Source organism: Mastomys coucha, unplaced genomic scaffold (genome assembly GCF_008632895.1).
Source record: "Mastomys coucha isolate ucsf_1 unplaced genomic scaffold, UCSF_Mcou_1 pScaffold9, whole genome shotgun sequence".
Lineage (NCBI taxonomy): Eukaryota > Metazoa > Chordata > Mammalia > Rodentia > Muridae > Mastomys > Mastomys coucha.
This window is the reverse complement of record NW_022196915.1, coordinates 41,575,747-41,593,436: the sequence shown is the minus strand read 5'-3', so window position 1 is coordinate 41,593,436 and position 17,690 is coordinate 41,575,747. Positions and strand designations below refer to the sequence as shown.

General features: G+C 52.1%; 1 protein-coding gene across 4 annotated transcripts in view; it reads left to right on the top strand.

The window, feature by feature from the left end:
* The window catches only part of Zfhx2 (zinc finger homeobox 2), a 30,535-nt gene extending 21,224 nt beyond the window's left edge, over window positions 1-9,311 (top strand). For 2 of the 4 annotated variants that reach the window (XM_031362878.1, XM_031362879.1), the window contains exons 6-11: window positions 224-298; window positions 649-707; window positions 2,721-2,921; window positions 3,413-3,539; window positions 3,688-7,152; window positions 7,402-9,175. In XM_031362878.1, the coding sequence (XP_031218738.1) occupies window positions 224-298; window positions 649-707; window positions 2,721-2,921; window positions 3,413-3,539; window positions 3,688-7,152; window positions 7,402-8,369 (4,895 nt within the window). In that variant the 3' untranslated portion in view covers window positions 8,370-9,175. Of the gene's footprint in view, window positions 1-223; window positions 299-648; window positions 708-2,720; window positions 2,922-3,412; window positions 3,540-3,687; window positions 7,153-7,401 lie in introns of all 4 variants that reach the window. The other 2 variants (XM_031362877.1, XM_031362880.1) reach the window with 2 other exon arrangements.
* Window positions 9,312-17,690: the final 8,379 nt, after the last annotated feature.

The following is a 17,690-nucleotide window of genomic DNA, read 5'->3' as shown; positions in this document are numbered from 1 at the left end:
TGTGGGGCTTGTTCCTTGTCCTACGGTCCCAATATTGGGACTTGGCACTTTTACCCTGTGTTTCCTCTGGTGGCTTTCCATCCTTTCCGGCCTCCTATTTCACGAATCCATTCCTCCACCACCTGGCTGCTTGTCCTGCTTCCTCGGCCCTCTTCCCTCCCTCCTCCTCCTCCCATGTTTCACCATGTTACAATGACTCCCTCTCTCTCTCCATCCCACACAGGGAAGGCTCCTGACACCCCCTTAGCTCAGCCACCCACCTCTGAGAAAGATGCCCAGAACAAGACAGAACAACGGGGTGAGTTGCCCCTCCAACCTGTTTCCCCTACCAGACTCACTGTGCATCCTGGCATGTCCATTGGGCCTTTCAGAAACCCAAGCACCCCAAAAGGCCTCCTTCCCAGAAGGAGCAAAATTGACCAAGGGAAGAGGAAGGGAGCACAAGTCCCATCTGCCCAGGCATCTCTGTCCTCTGAAAGCCCAGCCCTGGCTCACCGAGCAGTGATCCCTCCTGGCTGCTGAGGCTCTTGCCCATTCTGCATCCTCTGAAGCCCACTTCCTACCCTGAAAGCTCTCTGCTAGCGGAGAGGCTATGCAGGAAGGGGAGAGGGCTAAGGAGTCCCTAACCTTCTCTCCTCTCCTCCTCAGCTTCCGAAGTGACAGAGGACAGAACCGGCCCTCCCAGAGACAGTGTCAACCAGATCACGGTCAGAACTGGGGTGACTGGGATGATAAAGGTGGGGGCTGGCTTTACTGACATCTCTTACTCTAAAGCAGTAGTTCTCAACCTGTGGGTCACCACCCCTTTGGGGGCCTTCACAGGGGTCTCCTAAGACCATCAGAAAACACGGGTATTAGCTAGGCGGTGGTGGCACACGCCTTTAATCCCAGCACTTGGGAGGCAGAGACAGGCAAATTTCTGAGTTTGAGGCCAGCCTGGTCTACAGAGTGAGTTCCAGGACAGCCAGGGCTACACAGAGAAACTCTGTCTCGGAAAAAAAAGAAAGAAAGAAAGAAAGAAAGAAAGAAAGAAAGAAAGAAAGAAAGAAAGAAAGAGAAAAGAAAAGAAAAGAAAACATGGATATTTACGTCATAATGCTTAACAATAGCAACATTACAGTTATGAAGTAGCAACAAAAATAACTTTATGGTTGTGGGGATCACCACAACATGAGCTGTATTAAAGGGTCACAGCATTAGAAGGTTGAGAACCACTGCTCTGAGGGCTTTTGCCATGCTTGTGGCTGATTTAGTTTAGAATATCGCAGGAGAAATGCCGTGCAAGGCCAGTTCTGTATGTTCAGCACATATGGGAGAGAGCTGCCTTAACATAGGGGTGACGGGATGGCAGGGACGGCAGGGACTTGAGGAAAGGTTGACAGAAATCGTATTAAGGGTAGGAAAGACTGGTGGTCGATGCCAGGAGAGGAGAAGGAAGAGTGGAGGAAGGAGAAGAACAAGGCAAAGTCAAAGAGCAGTTTCCTGGGCCGACAGGAGGCTGCGCCTTTCTCAGGAACCGTAAATCTGGCGAGCACTGTCCTGGCACCCCCTCCTTTAGAGGCACCAAGCAAGTGACTCACTGACAAGTCCCACAGGCCTCTAAACCCCAGGACTTGAACTTGAGGAGACCCAGAGCAGCTTAGCCTTATGGTCTTGAGATAGATGCCTGCCATCCCGGACTTCCCAGATTCCACTGTGGCAGAGATACCTCTAGCCTCAGTTTCCCTTCCTCCCACTTCCTGTTCCCCACAGCCTGTCTGTTGCAGGTGTCTGTTCTGACAGGTGCACTAACATGAACTCCTGGATCCCTGGCTCTGATATGCAGGCCTGGGAAAGTACAGGGCAACAGGAGAGGAGGCAGGCCAGAGGAGGCAGCTTGGTCTGTGGTAGCAGGGAAAATGCCTACTAGTCAGTTCAGCCATGTGGTAGCAGGCCTCTCTTGCCTCCTGCCTACCTCGATGTCTAGGCTATAATGTGCTAAGGGACAGACCAGAGTTTATCCAGGCCACTTGAGGAGTGGCACTTGCTTATAATAAGGCATAGTAAGCCAGATGTCACTTACTTTAATCCCACAAGGCGCACGCCTTTAGTCTCAGCGCTCAGGAGCCAGATGCAGGCAGATCTCGAGTTCAAGGCCAGCCTGGTCTAGAGGATGAGACAGGAGAAGTAGTAGTGAAGGGAGGGAGCATTGGGCAGCTGAGCCTGAAAGAGACGAGTCAGTGTCAGGGGCAGACAAGCAGGACCTCCTGTAGTCGATGCTGAGGGACCTGGGGGAGCCACACAGGCAGGACCTTGGCCCAGAGAATGCACAGAAGAAAGGAGGTGTTCCACAGAAAAGGCAGCCAGTGGGGTGTGGGTAAGAAAGGCTGGCGGAGGGCCAGCTGGAAAGCTGGAAAATTGATTAGGGTATCAGACACAGGGGAGGACACACCAAAAGGAAGGCAAAAACCAGAGTGAAGGGATGGGGGGGAAGCAGTGGGGTTGGGGCAGGACCCTGACAAGGAAGTCAAGGTAGCGACTTGGGCTAGGCTTTGTCCTAGCCCAAGGGGGCTGCCAGTCTCAAGGGCTGGTTGGGGGCTGAGTGGGTTAAGGTGCCTTCCTGTCTGACTCCGTCTCCTAAATCTGGATATGGGAGCAGTGTTGCACTCAATCCTACTAACGGAGATAGTGGGTCCCCCACCTCTCTCCTGACTCCCCCTCCACCTGTATGTATTCCCCAGGTATTCTGCTGTCCCTACTGCAGCTTCCTGAGCCCAGAGTGTGACCAGGTGAGGGTTCATACACTCTCCCAGCATGCCGTGCAGCCCAAGTACAGGTGCCCGCTCTGCCAGGAGCAGCTGGTGGGCCGGCCTGCCCTGCACTTCCACCTCAGCCACCTTCACAACGTGGTGCCCGAGTGTGTTGAGAAGCTGCTGCTTGTGGTGAGTATGGGCTGAGGGAAAATGGTCTTAAAGTCCTGTCAGAGCAATACAGGAGGAGAGGGAGAGGAAACAATGTCCAGGCCAGTGTGCGCGGGTGGGTGTGTGAAGGGAATAACATTGTAGAGAGTTGACTTTAAAGTCAGTGGGGTGGCTCTCTGCACAAGCTTGCCTAGTTCCCTTTGCTCCCGGACAAGATGACTATACAGTTCCCTCACTTCCGTTAACCCTGAAAAGAGTTGTTAATAGCAGAGCAAGGTAACCTTGAGGTAAGATACTTTTAGCCTGAGGAAGGAGGGCAAGGGCAGCCGGCAGCTAGCTACCCGGTCCCTCATCCAAAGAAGAGCACCAGTTCACTGGGAGGTTTGTCTAGGCAGGAGGCTGGACCCAGACAAAGAGAGCTTGGTACAGATATGGGTGCACAGTAAACGGGTCAGGGCTAGTAACAGGACGCTGCGGGTCTTGAAGCCATTAGGATGTTTTCTACATTATAGGCCACAACTGTAGAGATGACCTTTGCAACCAAAATGCTGCCTGGACCCACATTAAACCCTGTGGAGGATATCCTAGAACGCCCAGCTCCTGGACCAGAGCCCACTCCTAGCAGAGACCAGGTAGCAGGTAAGGAAGGGCACAGCATACTCCCCAAAGTGGCAGAAAAGGGAATCAAAAGGGGTCTGAAGCTAGCTGACACTAAGTCAGTAGCTTTGGATATTGAATGGTTGGAGCTCAGCTTGAACACAGTTCACTGTTCCTCTGTCTCCTGTAGAAAGCTCTAACCTGACCCCAGAAGCCAGCCCAGATCCTCCTCCTGAGCCTGCCCCGGCACTGATCGAGGGCCCCGGGGAGCCCTCAGAAAGCCCTGATCAGCCGCCTTCTCCAGTCCCATCTCCAGTCCCTCGACTGGATGCCCAAGTTGAAGAATTGGCTCCTCTACCCACCATGTCTGAAGAGGAAGAGGGAGCCATGGGGGAGCCCCGCTCCACAGACCCAACCCCTGCTGACTCTCGCCACCCTCTAACCTATCGGAAGACCACCAACTTTGCCCTGGACAAGTTTCTTGACCCTGCTCGGCCCTATAAGTGTACTGTGTGTAAGGAGTCCTTCACCCAGAAGAACATCCTCTTGGTTCATTATAATTCCGTCTCCCACCTTCATAAGATGAAGAAGGCCGCCATTGACCCATCGTGCCCTGGCCGAGGAGAGGCCGGCATCCCTCCACCCGCCACCACTGCGTCAGACAAGCCCTTTAAGTGCACAGTCTGCCGAGTGTCCTACAACCAGAGCTCCACTTTGGAGATTCACATGCGATCAGTTCTGCACCAGACTCGCTCAAGAGGGGCCAAGACTGATGCCAGGGCTGAAGGAGCAGAGAGAAGCCAAGAAGAGCTCAAAGAAGGCGAGCCTGAGGGAGAGGTGGGCGCTGAGAAGAAAGGCCCTGACCCCAGCAGCTTCATGTCTGGACTCCCTTTCCTATCCCCACCACCCCCTCCCTTGGACCTACACCGATTCCCAGCCCCTCTTTTCACCCCACCAGTCCTGCCCCACTTCCCCCTGGTTCCAGAATCATTACTCAAGCTCCAGCAACAACAGCTGCTTCTTCCCTTCTACCTCCATGACCTCAAGGTGGGGCCCAAGCTGGCTCTGGCTAGCCCTGCACCCATGCTATCCCTGCCCGCTGCCAACCCACTTCCTCTCCCTGCACCCCCCAAGGCTGAGCTTGCTGAGCAGGAATGGGAAAGGCCCCTCGTAACTGAAGAGGGGACTGAAGCAGGACCTTCTTCACCACCTCACACATCACCCAATGAAGCTGCCCGCACAGCAGCCAAAGCCCTTCTAGAAAATTTTGGCTTTGAGTTAGTAATTCAGTACAACGAAGGGAAGCAGGCAGTGCCCCCTCCCCCAACTCCTCCTCCTCCAGAGTCTCTGGGGGGCGGAGACAAGCTGGCCTGTGGGGCCTGTGGGAAACTCTTCTCCAATATGCTTATCCTTAAGACTCATGAGGAACACGTTCACCGCCGCTTCCTGCCCTTTGAGGCTTTGAGCCGTTACGCTGCTCAGTTTCGAAAGAGCTACGATAGCCTATACCCACCCCCAGTAGAGCCCCCCAAACCTCCAGATGGGTCCTCGGAGTCACCTCCCCAGCTAGGCCCACCTTTCATGGTTCCAGAGCCTGAAGTAGGTGGGATCCACACTTCTGAGGAGCGAAGCCTGGCAGGAGGACCCTGGCCCTCCGAGGAAGAAGAGGGTTCTAGAGGGAGCCTTCCTCCTGCAGTACCTGTGGGCCGCCGCTTCTCTAGAACCAAGTTTACAGAGTTCCAGACCCAGGCCCTGCAGTCTTTCTTTGAGACCAGTGCCTACCCCAAGGACGGGGAGGTGGAGCGGCTCGCAAGCCTCTTGGGTCTGGCTAGCCGCGTGGTTGTAGTGTGGTTCCAGAATGCCCGCCAGAAAGCCCGTAAAAATGCCTGTGAGGGTGGGCCTATGACCGCCACAGGGGCCTCCGGAGGAGCCTCGGGCTGCAGGCGCTGCCACGCCACCTTCGCCTGTGTTTTTGAGTTAGTGCGGCACCTCAAGAAGTGCTATGATGACCAGCCTCCCGAGGAAGAGGAGGAGGCGGAGAGAGGGGAAGAGGTGGAGGAAGAGGTGGAGGAAGAGGAGGTGGAGGAACGGAACCTGGAACCTGCAGGAAAACAAGTCGGCCCATCACCAGAACGTGCAGATGCAGAAGACCTGAACCAACCAGAGCCTACGAGGCCAGAAAGCAAAGAGTCCGAAGGGAAGGCACCTCCCTCACCTCATGTCTACCCCTGTGACCAGTGCACAGTTTCTTTCCCAAGCCAGGACCTCCTGACCACTCACCACCGACTCCATTTACTACCGTCTGTGCAGCCCAGTGCTCCGCCACAGCTCCTAGATCTGCCCTTGCTGGTGTTTGGGGAGCGGAACCCTGGAGTACCGGGCAGCTCATCAGTAACGGGGACACCCCTCAAGCGGAAGCATGACGATGGCAGTCTGTCTCCCACAGGCAGCGAAGCAGGGGGTGGAGGAGAGGGCGACCCCCCCAAAGATAAACGCCTGCGCACTACCATCCTGCCTGAGCAGCTGGAGATCCTGTACCGCTGGTACATGCAGGACTCCAACCCCACCCGGAAGATGCTTGACTGTATCTCTGAGGAAGTGGGGCTCAAAAAACGAGTAGTACAGGTCTGGTTCCAGAATACCAGAGCCCGGGAGAGGAAAGGTCAGTTTCGCAGCACCCCTGGGGGAGTACCAGGCCCAGCAGTCAAACCCACTGTTCCGCCCTCCCCAGCGCCCTTCCCCAAATTCAACCTCCTGTTGAGCAAGATTGAAGACGAGACAGGGAAGGAAGCCCCAAAGAGAGACGCACCTGGCTTTCCCTACCCCACAGTCACCCCTGCTGTTGGGCCTCTGCCATTCCTACCACCTGGGAAAGAGGCCACTGCACCAACACCAGAGCCCCCTCCACCCCTCCCACCTCCCGCACTCAGTGAGGATGAGGGTCCAGAGGAACCATCTAAGCCATCTCCAGAGAGCGAGGCTTGCAGTCCATCAGCAGGAGACCTCAGTGATTCATCTGCTTCCAGCCTGGCTGAACCAGAGTCCCCAGGGGCTGCGGGGACCAGTGGGGGAGCAGGCGGTGGGACCGGAGTTCCAGATAGCATGGGGCAGCGGCGATATCGGACCCAAATGAGCAGCCTGCAGCTGAAGATCATGAAAGCCTGCTATGAAGCCTACCGCACCCCTACTATGCAGGAGTGTGAGGTTCTGGGAGAGGAGATTGGACTGCCCAAAAGAGTCATTCAGGTCTGGTTCCAAAATGCCCGTGCCAAGGAAAAAAAAGCCAAACTGCAGGGGACAGCACCAGCAGGGAGTGGGGGCGCCAGCGAGGGCACCTCGGCAGCCCAGAGAACCGACTGTCCCTACTGTGATGTCAAGTATGACTTCTATGTCTCCTGCCGAGGCCACCTCTTCTCTCGGCAGCACCTTGCCAAGCTCAAGGAGGCAGTCCGAGCCCAGCTGAAGAGCGAAAGCAAATGCTATGACTTAGCTCCTGCTCCTGAGACTCCACTGGCCCCCAAAGGGCCACCTACCACCACACCTGCCTCCGTGCCCTTGGGGGCTTCCCCGACCTTGCCTCGCCTGGCTCCAGTCCTCTTGCCTGGCCCAACTCTGGCCCAGCCACCACTTGGAAGCATAGCTTCTTTCAATTCAGGTGAGTTGGGGAGGCTGGGAGGCGTTGGACTTGAGAGCATCTCCTCCAACTGCAAGCCCTTCCTTTCCTTCATGCCTCTCCTCAAGCTGTTATCCTTGTAGCAGGCTCAAGGAAAAGGGAGATTTGAGAGTATGGCCCTCCGGGTGCGGGGTGCGGGGAAGGGGGAATGTGCGGTAGGTGTAGTCTGGAGCAGAAAGGTCTGTGAGGCTGGAGACCATTAACCCTTCATTACTGCTTTCGTCTTCCTAGGCCCTGCAGCCTCCTCAGGCCTTCTTGGCCTTGCCACTTCCGTCCTGCCTGCTACCACAGTGGTCCAGACTGCTGGTCCAGGCCGCCCCTTACCTCAGAGACCTGTGTCTAACCAAACCAACAGTTCTACTGACCCTGCCCCTGGCCCAGCTACTGAGCCCTCAGGAGACAAAGTCTCTGGTGAGCGAAAGCCAGTTGCAACCCTTCCCAACTCCTCCACTGATGCCCTCAAGAACCTGAAAGCATTGAAGGCCACTGTCCCAGCCCTGTTGGGGGGTCAGTTCCTGCCCTTCCCATTGCCCCCTGCAGGCGGGGCAGCACCACCAGCTGTCTTTGGTCCTCAGTTACAGGGGGCGTACTTCCAACAGCTTTACGGCATGAAGAAGGGGCTTTTCCCCATGAACCCCGTGATACCTCAGACCCTCATTGGGCTACTCCCCAATGCCCTCCTCCAACAACCACCCCAAGCCCCCGAGCCTACAGCCGCAGCCCCTCCAAAACCTCCTGAGCTGCCGGCTCCAGGGGAAGGGGATAGTAGTGAGGCTGATGAGCTGCTGACAGGCAGCACTGGCATCTCCACCGTGGATGTGACTCATCGCTACTTGTGCCGCCAGTGCAAGATGGCATTTGACAGCGAAGCCCCAGCTACTGCCCACCAGAGATCCTTCTGCTTCTTTGGGCGGGGCTCCGGGGGCTCCATGCCCACCCCATTGCGGGTGCCTATCTGCACCTATCACTGCCTGGCCTGTGAGGTGCTGCTGAGTGGGCGTGAAGCCCTAGCTTCCCATCTGCGCTCCTCAGCCCACAGGCGCAAGGCAGCCCCAACCCCAGGAGGCCCTCCCATCACCGTTACCAACAGCGCCACTGCTGTCCCGGCTGCTGTGGCTTTTGCCAAAGAGGAAGCAAGATTACCTCACACGGACCCCAACCCAAAAACTACTACTACCTCTACACTTCTAGCTTTATAAACAGATAAACCAAGATGGGGACAAGAGAGGGCCTCAGGGTTCCCTCACCCCAACCTTCAGCTCTGCCCACCTCATGGGAGTCTGTCAATTCCCACCTTCAGTGGGCTTCACACACCCCACCTCCAGCAGAGTCCTGCCTCCTCCCCATCCCACAAACACTCTGACCCTCATTCTCAGCCCCTTGCCGACGCACCCCCACTCTGGCATACATGTCTGCTTCGTTCCCTCTTTTTCCCCATTGAATTCCCAGCCCTCTTCCCTTGTAAACACATACCTTTTCCATACTATTATACTGACTGAGAAAACGCCAAAAGAAAGAAAAGAAAAACAAAAGAAAACCCAAGGCAAAAAAGGGAGGGTAGAAAATCAACTTGGTCACCCCCCCTTCTTCCTGTCCCTTGTCCAGAGCACAGACTGCTCACAAACTCCAAAAACCCAGTTGGTTCCTAAGATGGAGCCTGGGATGGGCAAGGAGCCCATAAAACTAACCAAACTGGGGGCTGTCAGGGGGAGAAGCACCCCTGCTCACCCTCCTACCCCCTCCTTCCTATCCTCTCCTCACCTGGTGGGACCCCTGCAGCCTGGACTCTTGGGAAGTGGCTGCCAGGAGGCCCTCTACCAACCCTCACCCCTACCCTGGAAACTGCGGTAACTTTTTCTCAAAGGCTTTAAACATAGAGGTCCTCTCAGTAGCCGTGGGCCTGCCCCCTTGCCCTAGCCCTGCCAAGGGCAGTCCAGCCTCCGGGGATCAGCATTGCCCACCAATGGCAAATCCAAAGTTCTTTAAAAAAAAAAAAAAAAAAAAAAAACACACCAAATAAACAAGAACAAGAGAGAGTGTGCGCAGACACGAGAGAGATGGAGAGACCAGAGGAATGAAGTAAAGAAAAACATAAACTTTGAATATACATAGAGAGAGAAAAAAAGAAAACTCTCATCAAACAAGTGGTTTTTTCGTTTTGTTTTCGCTTTGCTTTACTGTTTGTACCCTCTCTTCCCCGGTTGAGAGTTTCTTGCCATCTGAGTTCTCTTATTGGGTGTTGGTAAGCTGCAGGGCTGGAGGCAACGCAGCCTTCCCCGTGCTGTGCCGGGTCTCAGACGGGTCTAGTAAGGTAGAGATGACCCCAGTCCCCTAAGGTAGACATGTATCTGGACAGGTGATAATTCCTCTCTCTCGGCTCTCAGAAAGCCTAGTGTCCTGAGAGCCCAGGAAGAAGGGCATGCTTCGGCTTTGTGGCACTTGGGGTTTCTGAAACCCCTTCTGCCTGCCCCGTTGTCCTCTCATTGACTCTTCCTCCCCTGCCCTAGAACTTAGCTTTTGCAGAGTCCCCCAACCAACACTAGAGCAATGCTTCTGTGCAGAAAGGGAGATGGGGGAGGGTCAGCTTTAATCCTTAGTTCCCACACAGTCTGAATCTTAAACTCTTGTGACTCTCACTTTGAAAATTAAGAAACTCCTAACTCCAGCCAATTGAGGGTAGGATGAAACCAGTCCTGTTGATACCAAAAATGCCAGTCACAGATGTCGACAATGGAAAAAAAGCAAGCAGCGGTGGTCTGGTCCCTTCCTCTCAGCACCTCTCACAGCTACACATACCCACATCATTTTGTCTCACTTGTTGAAATTCTATGTATAAAAGTATTTTCTTAGCAGCATGTGTATAAGGAAAAGGGTTGGGTTTTTGTTTTTGTTTTTTGTTTTGGATTTCTTTTTCACTCTGCTTTCTGGGAATGTGACTTATGTATAAAAAAAGAAAGAAAGAAAAAGAAAAGAAAAGGAACTTTAAAAGGAAATCTTGGTAAACATCTGCCTTGGGATAATTAGAAGTGTTGTGTTGTGCATTTTAGCCAGACTAAGTTAGATTAAGTTTCAATGAGACAGAAACTGAGCAACTACACTTTCCCAGAAGCCCTGGAGCTGCTGACAGGTCAGTGCACACCAGTCCAACGACTCTCAGGCTACATTTAGCAGAGCTAACCCCTCAGACAGCAGTGTGCACTAGGGGACCTGGTGTCTGAAGGATGCTAGAGGTGACTAGCAAGTCAGCAGGATCTTGTGGGATAACAGATGAAAAGCAAGCACAGTGGCACTACAAGTGTGCCTGTCTATGAAGCGAGCTTGAACTAGGGTCTCATAAAACAGATCCATCATGGCTTCAGATTTCTGACATATACAATCCTAAACATGGGTCTGTTCTTACTCCACATTGCCGGCAGGCAGGAGGGGTGAATGGTATTGCCTGTCTTGCTCTAAACCTTGTGAGAGGATTGAAAAGTACTCAGTCCTCAACCAGGAAGGACAGAAGAAAAATCTGAAGCCTTTGTAGCCAGATAAGACATGCAGCAGTATCATTGAACAAACTGCTTCTTACCCCAAAACTCTAGCCCTTGGCTGAACTTACAGAAACATGTAGAACCAAGAAAGCCAATGGTTCTAGGCATAATAACCCAAGATGCTTCACTCTTTCTATTCCTTATTGTCTGAGTAGGTTGAGGTCTCATTGCCCTCCTATTTCAAGACATTTGCTCATCTAGTCATTCATCCCTATTTAAAAAAACAAAAACAAGGCTGGGTATGATGGAGAACACCGTTAGTCCTAGCACACAGAAAATAGAGGCAGACAGATCTCTATGAACTCAAGGCTAGCTGGTCTACAACTTCCAGGCCAGCCAGGTCTATATACTGAGACTGTCATGAAAAATAATAATATAGGAGTAGTAGTAGTAGAATTGCATCTGAACAGAAGCACAGTTCTGTATATAACACCTCACCAACAAAACAAGTTCATCCTGAAAAGAAGCAGACCCCACCCAAGATGCCTGCAGGTAGATGAATGTACACACACACACACACACACACACACACACACACAGAGGCTTACACTTGCACAAGAACATGTCCTGAGATAACAGCCTTCATGCCCTTAAGAAGCAATATTTTCTGGGAACTGAGGCTGTAGGTTAGCAGAAGGGCACTTGCCTGCAAACACCTCACACATGCTAATTTTCCTCATGTGAAATAGAGACAAGAGAAAGGTCAAATACAGCAAGTCTCAGGAAAATGGGACCACTGTCAGTGTTGAACATTATTAACTTGTAGGGGAAAGGCTATAAATGATTGTCATCTAAAGAAGAGAAGTCAAGGAAACTATATCACCCTGAAACTGGGTAGACCATGCCGGGACTGTACAGGAAGGCCTGGTATTGGGAAGGTGGGGAACACATATCAGAAACCAAACAGAAACCTGTAGCTGTAGGGTTACCAGTTCTAGGAGACTGAATTAGGAAGAAAAGCCAGAGTACTACAGCAGCAGTTACTACCGAATAAGGACAGTGGACCCAGGAACAGAACCAAGAGGAGCAAAGGATGGATACAATACGAAAAGGTGAAATAGAAAAAACAATGAGACAGGACATTTAGGGAAAGCTGGATCAAGGTCTGCCAAGTTTGAAGGAGAAAGAACAACACTGAGAGTATGATCCTCTTTGGAGAGTCTACAGCTTTTATGGAAGTAGGAATCATATCCAGGGTCCAATAAACACTAAGCAAGAGCTCTACCACAAAGCCACAGCTTCAGTTCCACACACTGCCACCTCTGATACATAAAATCATGTAGACTAAGCTAGACTTGAACTATCTATATAACAAGATGACCTTGAACTATAGGTCTTCTGGTCTCCACATTCTGATTGCTGAAATTACTGGCATGATTTTTTGTTTGTTTGTTTTGATTTGTTTTTCAAGACAGGATTTCTCTGTGTAGCCTAGTCTATCCTGGAAGTAGCTGGCCTCAAACTATAGACCGCCTACCTCTGCCTCACCAAGTGCTAGGATTAAAGGCTTTTGCCAGCACTGCCCAGCTCAGTTCATTCTTTGAGACATTCTTTGAGACAGCTTACTCGGTAGCACAAACTGCTCTTAAGCCTAAGATCTTCCTGCCTCGGCCTCCTGAGCAGCCCAAGTGAAGACACTACACTTCCCAAAAGCATAATATCAAGTGACAAAATTAGGACTCAATTGTGTGACCACCCTGTGACCTTCCTTGCTACAGAAGGGCCCAGCTAATCCTCTAACCAAAACACAAAACAGAAATGGAGTTGGTAGCTTTATTCCCTGCCAGTATGAGATGGGTTGCCTGCAATTCCCCAGTGACAGACAGGTGTCTGGCTAGAAGTTGTTAGACACGCAGCCTGAGTGATTATAAGTAGGACAGGAAGAAGATGAACCTGTCCAAGAGTGGGGAGAGTAGAGGTAGCAATATGGCCTTACCCAACCACACAGAGTCTTGTCAACCCCATGACTAACCTACAGAAATGAGTGGTCAGCAGAGGCTCACAGATGTTGCCCTGCATCTACAACTCCGTGATCCTTTTCTCATAATAGCAAAACCTGCACATCTTCTCCACTGACCTTGAAGAATACTGGACATATCCCACCAAACAACTCAAGCCTCAGCAGCAAATCTACCTACAGGTTCTGGGGGGTGTACCTATGCCGCCATGGGCCCTGCCCTGCACGCTGCTGACTCCTGCTTCATAACCCAGGTCTCCAAAAAGACAGACGAGTAAGATCTATCTCTCTAGTACTACAAAAATCCATGCAGATCTTGCAGGAGTACAGAGGACATGGAGTGAGCTCCACTTCTAACCTCATGATTCTCCACAGGAAGGTTTCATAAATGTGTGGCAGCCAACAATTGGAACTAGGGGGAGAAGGAAGTGGGACTTTGAAAGTGCTATCAAGGAAAGTCCTCTGTGATGACTACTGTCCATTGTAGTCACTGTTCTAGCAAGTTCCATGTGCCTAACTGGACCTCACAACTCCTCACCTTTTACCAACTGCCCTCACTTAGCACATGCATGCATGCATATATCCCACAACATATATATCATCACTGTGACATGAAGGTAGTCAAGAAACAACAGAGATACAAAGAGAAGGAAAATTCTGATGAGACTGACTGCCCTACAAGATGAATGTCATCCTGTAGAACAGTCTGTCCCAAAGTTTGCCCACCTGTATCATGGTTCCCCAAGTGTTTAAAATGTATACTAAGGTACATCTAGTGGTACAAACCCATAATTCCAATTCCTAGAGAGAGGAGGTTCACATATTCAAGATAGCCTGGGCTACAGAGTCAGCTCAAGGTCAGCCTTGAACATAGCAAGACCCCATCTCGAAATAACAGCAAAAAGGGGACATAACTCAGAGTGTTTGCCTGTCATGCACAAGTCCTAGGATCTATTCCTAGTGCCACAAATAGTAATTAATTAAATAAACATTTCTGAAGCACACTATATATACACCAAGTAAAGCAGAAACTCCCGCTGAAACGATCTATGCTATTGACTGACAGCTGTTGTCGTAAAGAGTTCAGCCCCCAGTCTCTCTGTGACCTGTCCCAGCTCTCTAGTCCCCAGGACTCTGCTACAGCAGACACTCCCACACAGCAGCCAGCATCGCTTCAGACTTTTTTGTCTCTTTAGTGCTGGGGATTGAACCCAAGACTTCACACATGCTAAGCAAGTGCTCTGCCACCAAGCTCTACCCAAACCAAATGTTTGGGTTTTTTTTATCTCCTCAGATGTAGCATCTTCATTACCTTGACACACTTTCAGGTTTCCAATCTACTAGAGCCTGATGGCATTGTGTGTTGTTTATGGTGGCTTTTCTCTAACAGAAGAAAACAGTTCTTAAACTCTATCCACTTACCATGCTGCCTGAAGACCTCCTGTTTTCTGTTCTCCTGTAGAAACTTTGCTTCTTCTGAAGCTGCCATCCACTTCCAGAGATGTTGACATCAGAACTCCCCCAGCCCAGGGCAGCTGTCCCCAGCATCAGCAATAACCCCCTGCTTACTCCACATAGACAGGCCTCATCTCTGAGAGCCATTCCCTTTGACTTCACCCAAAGCCAAATCTTCCTTCAGATTTTCCAGATTGATGGTTAATAACCTCTGCCTACCAGAAATGAGGGAAGTCCGGTGCTACCGAAGAGTCTTGCAGAGGGCATCTTAAGGTTAAATTTTTCAGGGGCTGGTATATGTCATCACAAATAATGGAGATTGTCCATCACAGCGTCATCTCTCTCACCACCATTGTTGGGCCTTGATCCTCCCTTCCAAGAGGAGATTTCAAAGATAGAAATTAATCCAGTCCTATTTGGGGTGCCATTGAAAATCCCTAAACATAAACTCTTAGCATCTTGGTAGAAGTCCCAGGTGCCTTTGTTGTCACCACCACCACCACCACCACCACCACCACCACCACCGCTGCCACCACCACCACTGCACGCTCCAGTTCTAGAGTGTCTATTATCCTTCTAGGGTCGTTTTTAAATGAAAGGACAAGCAACCAATTCATTTCAACCATAAGAGAGCAGGAAATACATGTGTAAGACCCAGCCCACTCCCCACCAGCAAAGCCTGAGGGTCTCTCCTGCACTCTCTTTCGTACTGCCTGAGGAGCAGCAGAGTTGCTGCCTCTCTCCAGGCCTTTGCTGATTCCTTTCTGTCCTAACTGCCTAGAGAAGTACACGCCCACCGTGGCTATGAATGACATTCTTGCTCTAGATGGCTTTGCAGGGCTGCTCAAAGAGTGTAGTGCCATCTCAACTCCCTTACTGGAATTAGTGAAGGGAGCCGTTGAGGGTCCAGTTTGGAGAAGAGCAGAGGAGAGGTGTTCTAGTGAATGCTGGCTTCCATCCCTTTGTGAAGGGCAGCCTCATGTGCCACTTCCAAACGAGGAGCTCCACCCAGGGCCTGGCACTTCTATGCACATGACCCCTCTCCCTCATTGCCGCCAAGCGGTTATCACGAGCAAGTTTTGAGGCTTTAGGTTTGCCGCAGAGCCAGAATCTGAGTCACTGGTCACATGCCAGCGCAACACTGCCAAGTGTGGCGGCATCTACTTGGTTGGGTGCCAAGCAGGAGGACCCAGATGGTGATGATGAAAGGGGAGAGGCAAAAGAAAGGAAGGGAGGAGGAGAGGGAGGCACCAGGGAGAAAAATCAGCCACACTTGTAAGAGTGGACAATACACACAGGATCCACAAAAGGGCATCCTTCCCGTTTCACAGCTCAGCTTCACAGGCAGCCCCTTCCCTCCCCACAACACCTGCAATGCTGGGAGCGTACAGACCAGGCTAGAGGATGTGGCCATCTTCAGCGGGGAAATGATTGCAGGCCAGGAGGACTGCCAGGGCTCGCCACTCTTCATCCTTGGGGTCTTAGCCATGGCCTGCTCTCTCCATTGTGTCCTCATGCAGTACACCATTTGTCCTTCATCTCTCCATCTGTCCTTCATCTCTCCATGCCCAAGAGGGAATGGGAAGGAGGACCTGGCAGGAAAAAAGTCTATTCTTCCAAATGAAACATCCTTCGTCTCACCACCTAACTCCTGACACAACAGCCTTCTCAACCACATTGAGAGGGACACTGTCACCCTTCCCATCCACACAACACCACAGCCATGCCAGGCTCCATGGGCAACACCATGGAGTTTCCCTGTTGTCTTCTTCAGTGTTCTCTCATAAAAGACACCCCCAGCCAGCCCAGATGAGTCCTCCTTGGGTAGTAGTGGCACAGTCCCTCTTCCAACCTCTTCCACTTCTTCCTGGCACTTCCCCATCTACTCTTTCCACTCTCAGACAGGAACAGAGGTAACTCCTTCCTCGTCCACACACTTCTCAGAGCTCATCCTAGGGGGGCAGCGGTATCAGCAGCACGCCCTTCCTTCCTCTCTACCTCCTCGTCCCCTTAGTTCCCATAACCCCAGACCTGGCACAAGCCTACAGTTGTGGTGCCAACAGCTCTCCTGTGCCGCATCTTCCTCCCAGAGCACAAGGAATCCTGTCGCTGCCCCCTCCACTTGTCCCCTCCCATCTCCATGGGCACAAGGGTGGCAGCTGCAGTGCCAACGCCTGCAACCAGACAGCATGAAGCAACTCGTGCACCCTCTTCTCCCCTCTGAGGCCCCGCACCTCTCCCCTCTTTCTTCCACTCCATCCTTCTGTCCTTCTAGTTGGATGCTACAGTGGCAACCACAATGCCAACCCCCACCCATGCCCAGGAGGCTCACATACAACACATGCGTATGCGTACATGTACATGCGCGCGCACACACACACATACACACACGGCCCCGTGAGTGCCAGGCAGCGGTGGCAGACACACAGCAATGCAGTGACTGGTACCCGAGGAGGCAGCCAGATTCGGCACCTGATCCAGCACCCATTTGGGATTGGGTGGTAGGCAGGCAGGCGAAGGGTGATGGAGGCAGGCGATGGCCTTAGGTTGGCAGCCGATGGAGCTAGGAGAATGGAGGGAACAGATGCTCTTTGCCCAGCCTCCCTCCCTCTCTCTCCCTGAGATCAGTGCCAAGCTGGGGGGATGGGGAGAGGGGAAGATGGGGGAAGGGTGGCATTTGGAGAGCTGGCAGGCGGGGGGAAGCTGGGTCCGCCCAAGCTGGGCAGTGCCGGCACTGGCTGCCGCCTCTCCACTCTGCCATCTGTCTCGCTTCTCTCCCCACCCCCTTTCTCTCTTTCTCTTTCTCTTTTTCTCTCTTTCTCCTTCAACCATAGTGAAATGAAAAGAGGAAGACAGAGTCCTCGTTCCACCCATCCCAACCTCTGTGCCACCCCCATCTTCCTCCCCACAACTCACCATACCATACCATACCATCACCAAGCCATCTGTGCTCCCTCCTTCTGACTCGGTCACCTTCTTTCACTCGCCTTCACCCTCATGCCAAAACAGGTGCAATTTAAATATGTATAATATACATTATATATATGTATATATACACACATACATACACACACACACACACACATATATATACATTAAAAGGCAACTTGAAATGAAAACTATTTTCTTTGGAATGCCCTGTTCTTCAGAGTCTGGGTCCTCCGTGCCAATATTTATGTGGCAGGCAGAGGGAGGGGACCCTGTCCTCAGCTGGTGCCCATGAATCCCATGCCAGGGAGGAGGGGTAGCTGGGGTGGGGCGGGGGTGGGGTGGGGTACCGGGAGAGCTCTCTTCTTTCTGCGCCTGTGGTTGTTTCTTTTTTTCATACTCTTCCACTTCCGGAGTAGATTCAAATAGATCTAGAGTCCTCCCCACCCCCAGCCCCCTAGCCCCCCAGCCCTGGTCCCCACCCCAGCCCTTAGCCCTGGTTCCCAGGGCCCCTGCATCCTTCTCTCCCGGTTTTGATTTTATTCCTCGATCACCCTTTCCGGTTTTGTGTGTGTACGTGTGCATGCGTGCAAGTGTGCTTGCATCCATGGCAGTGGGCACTGTGCCAACCACCACACTGCCATCTG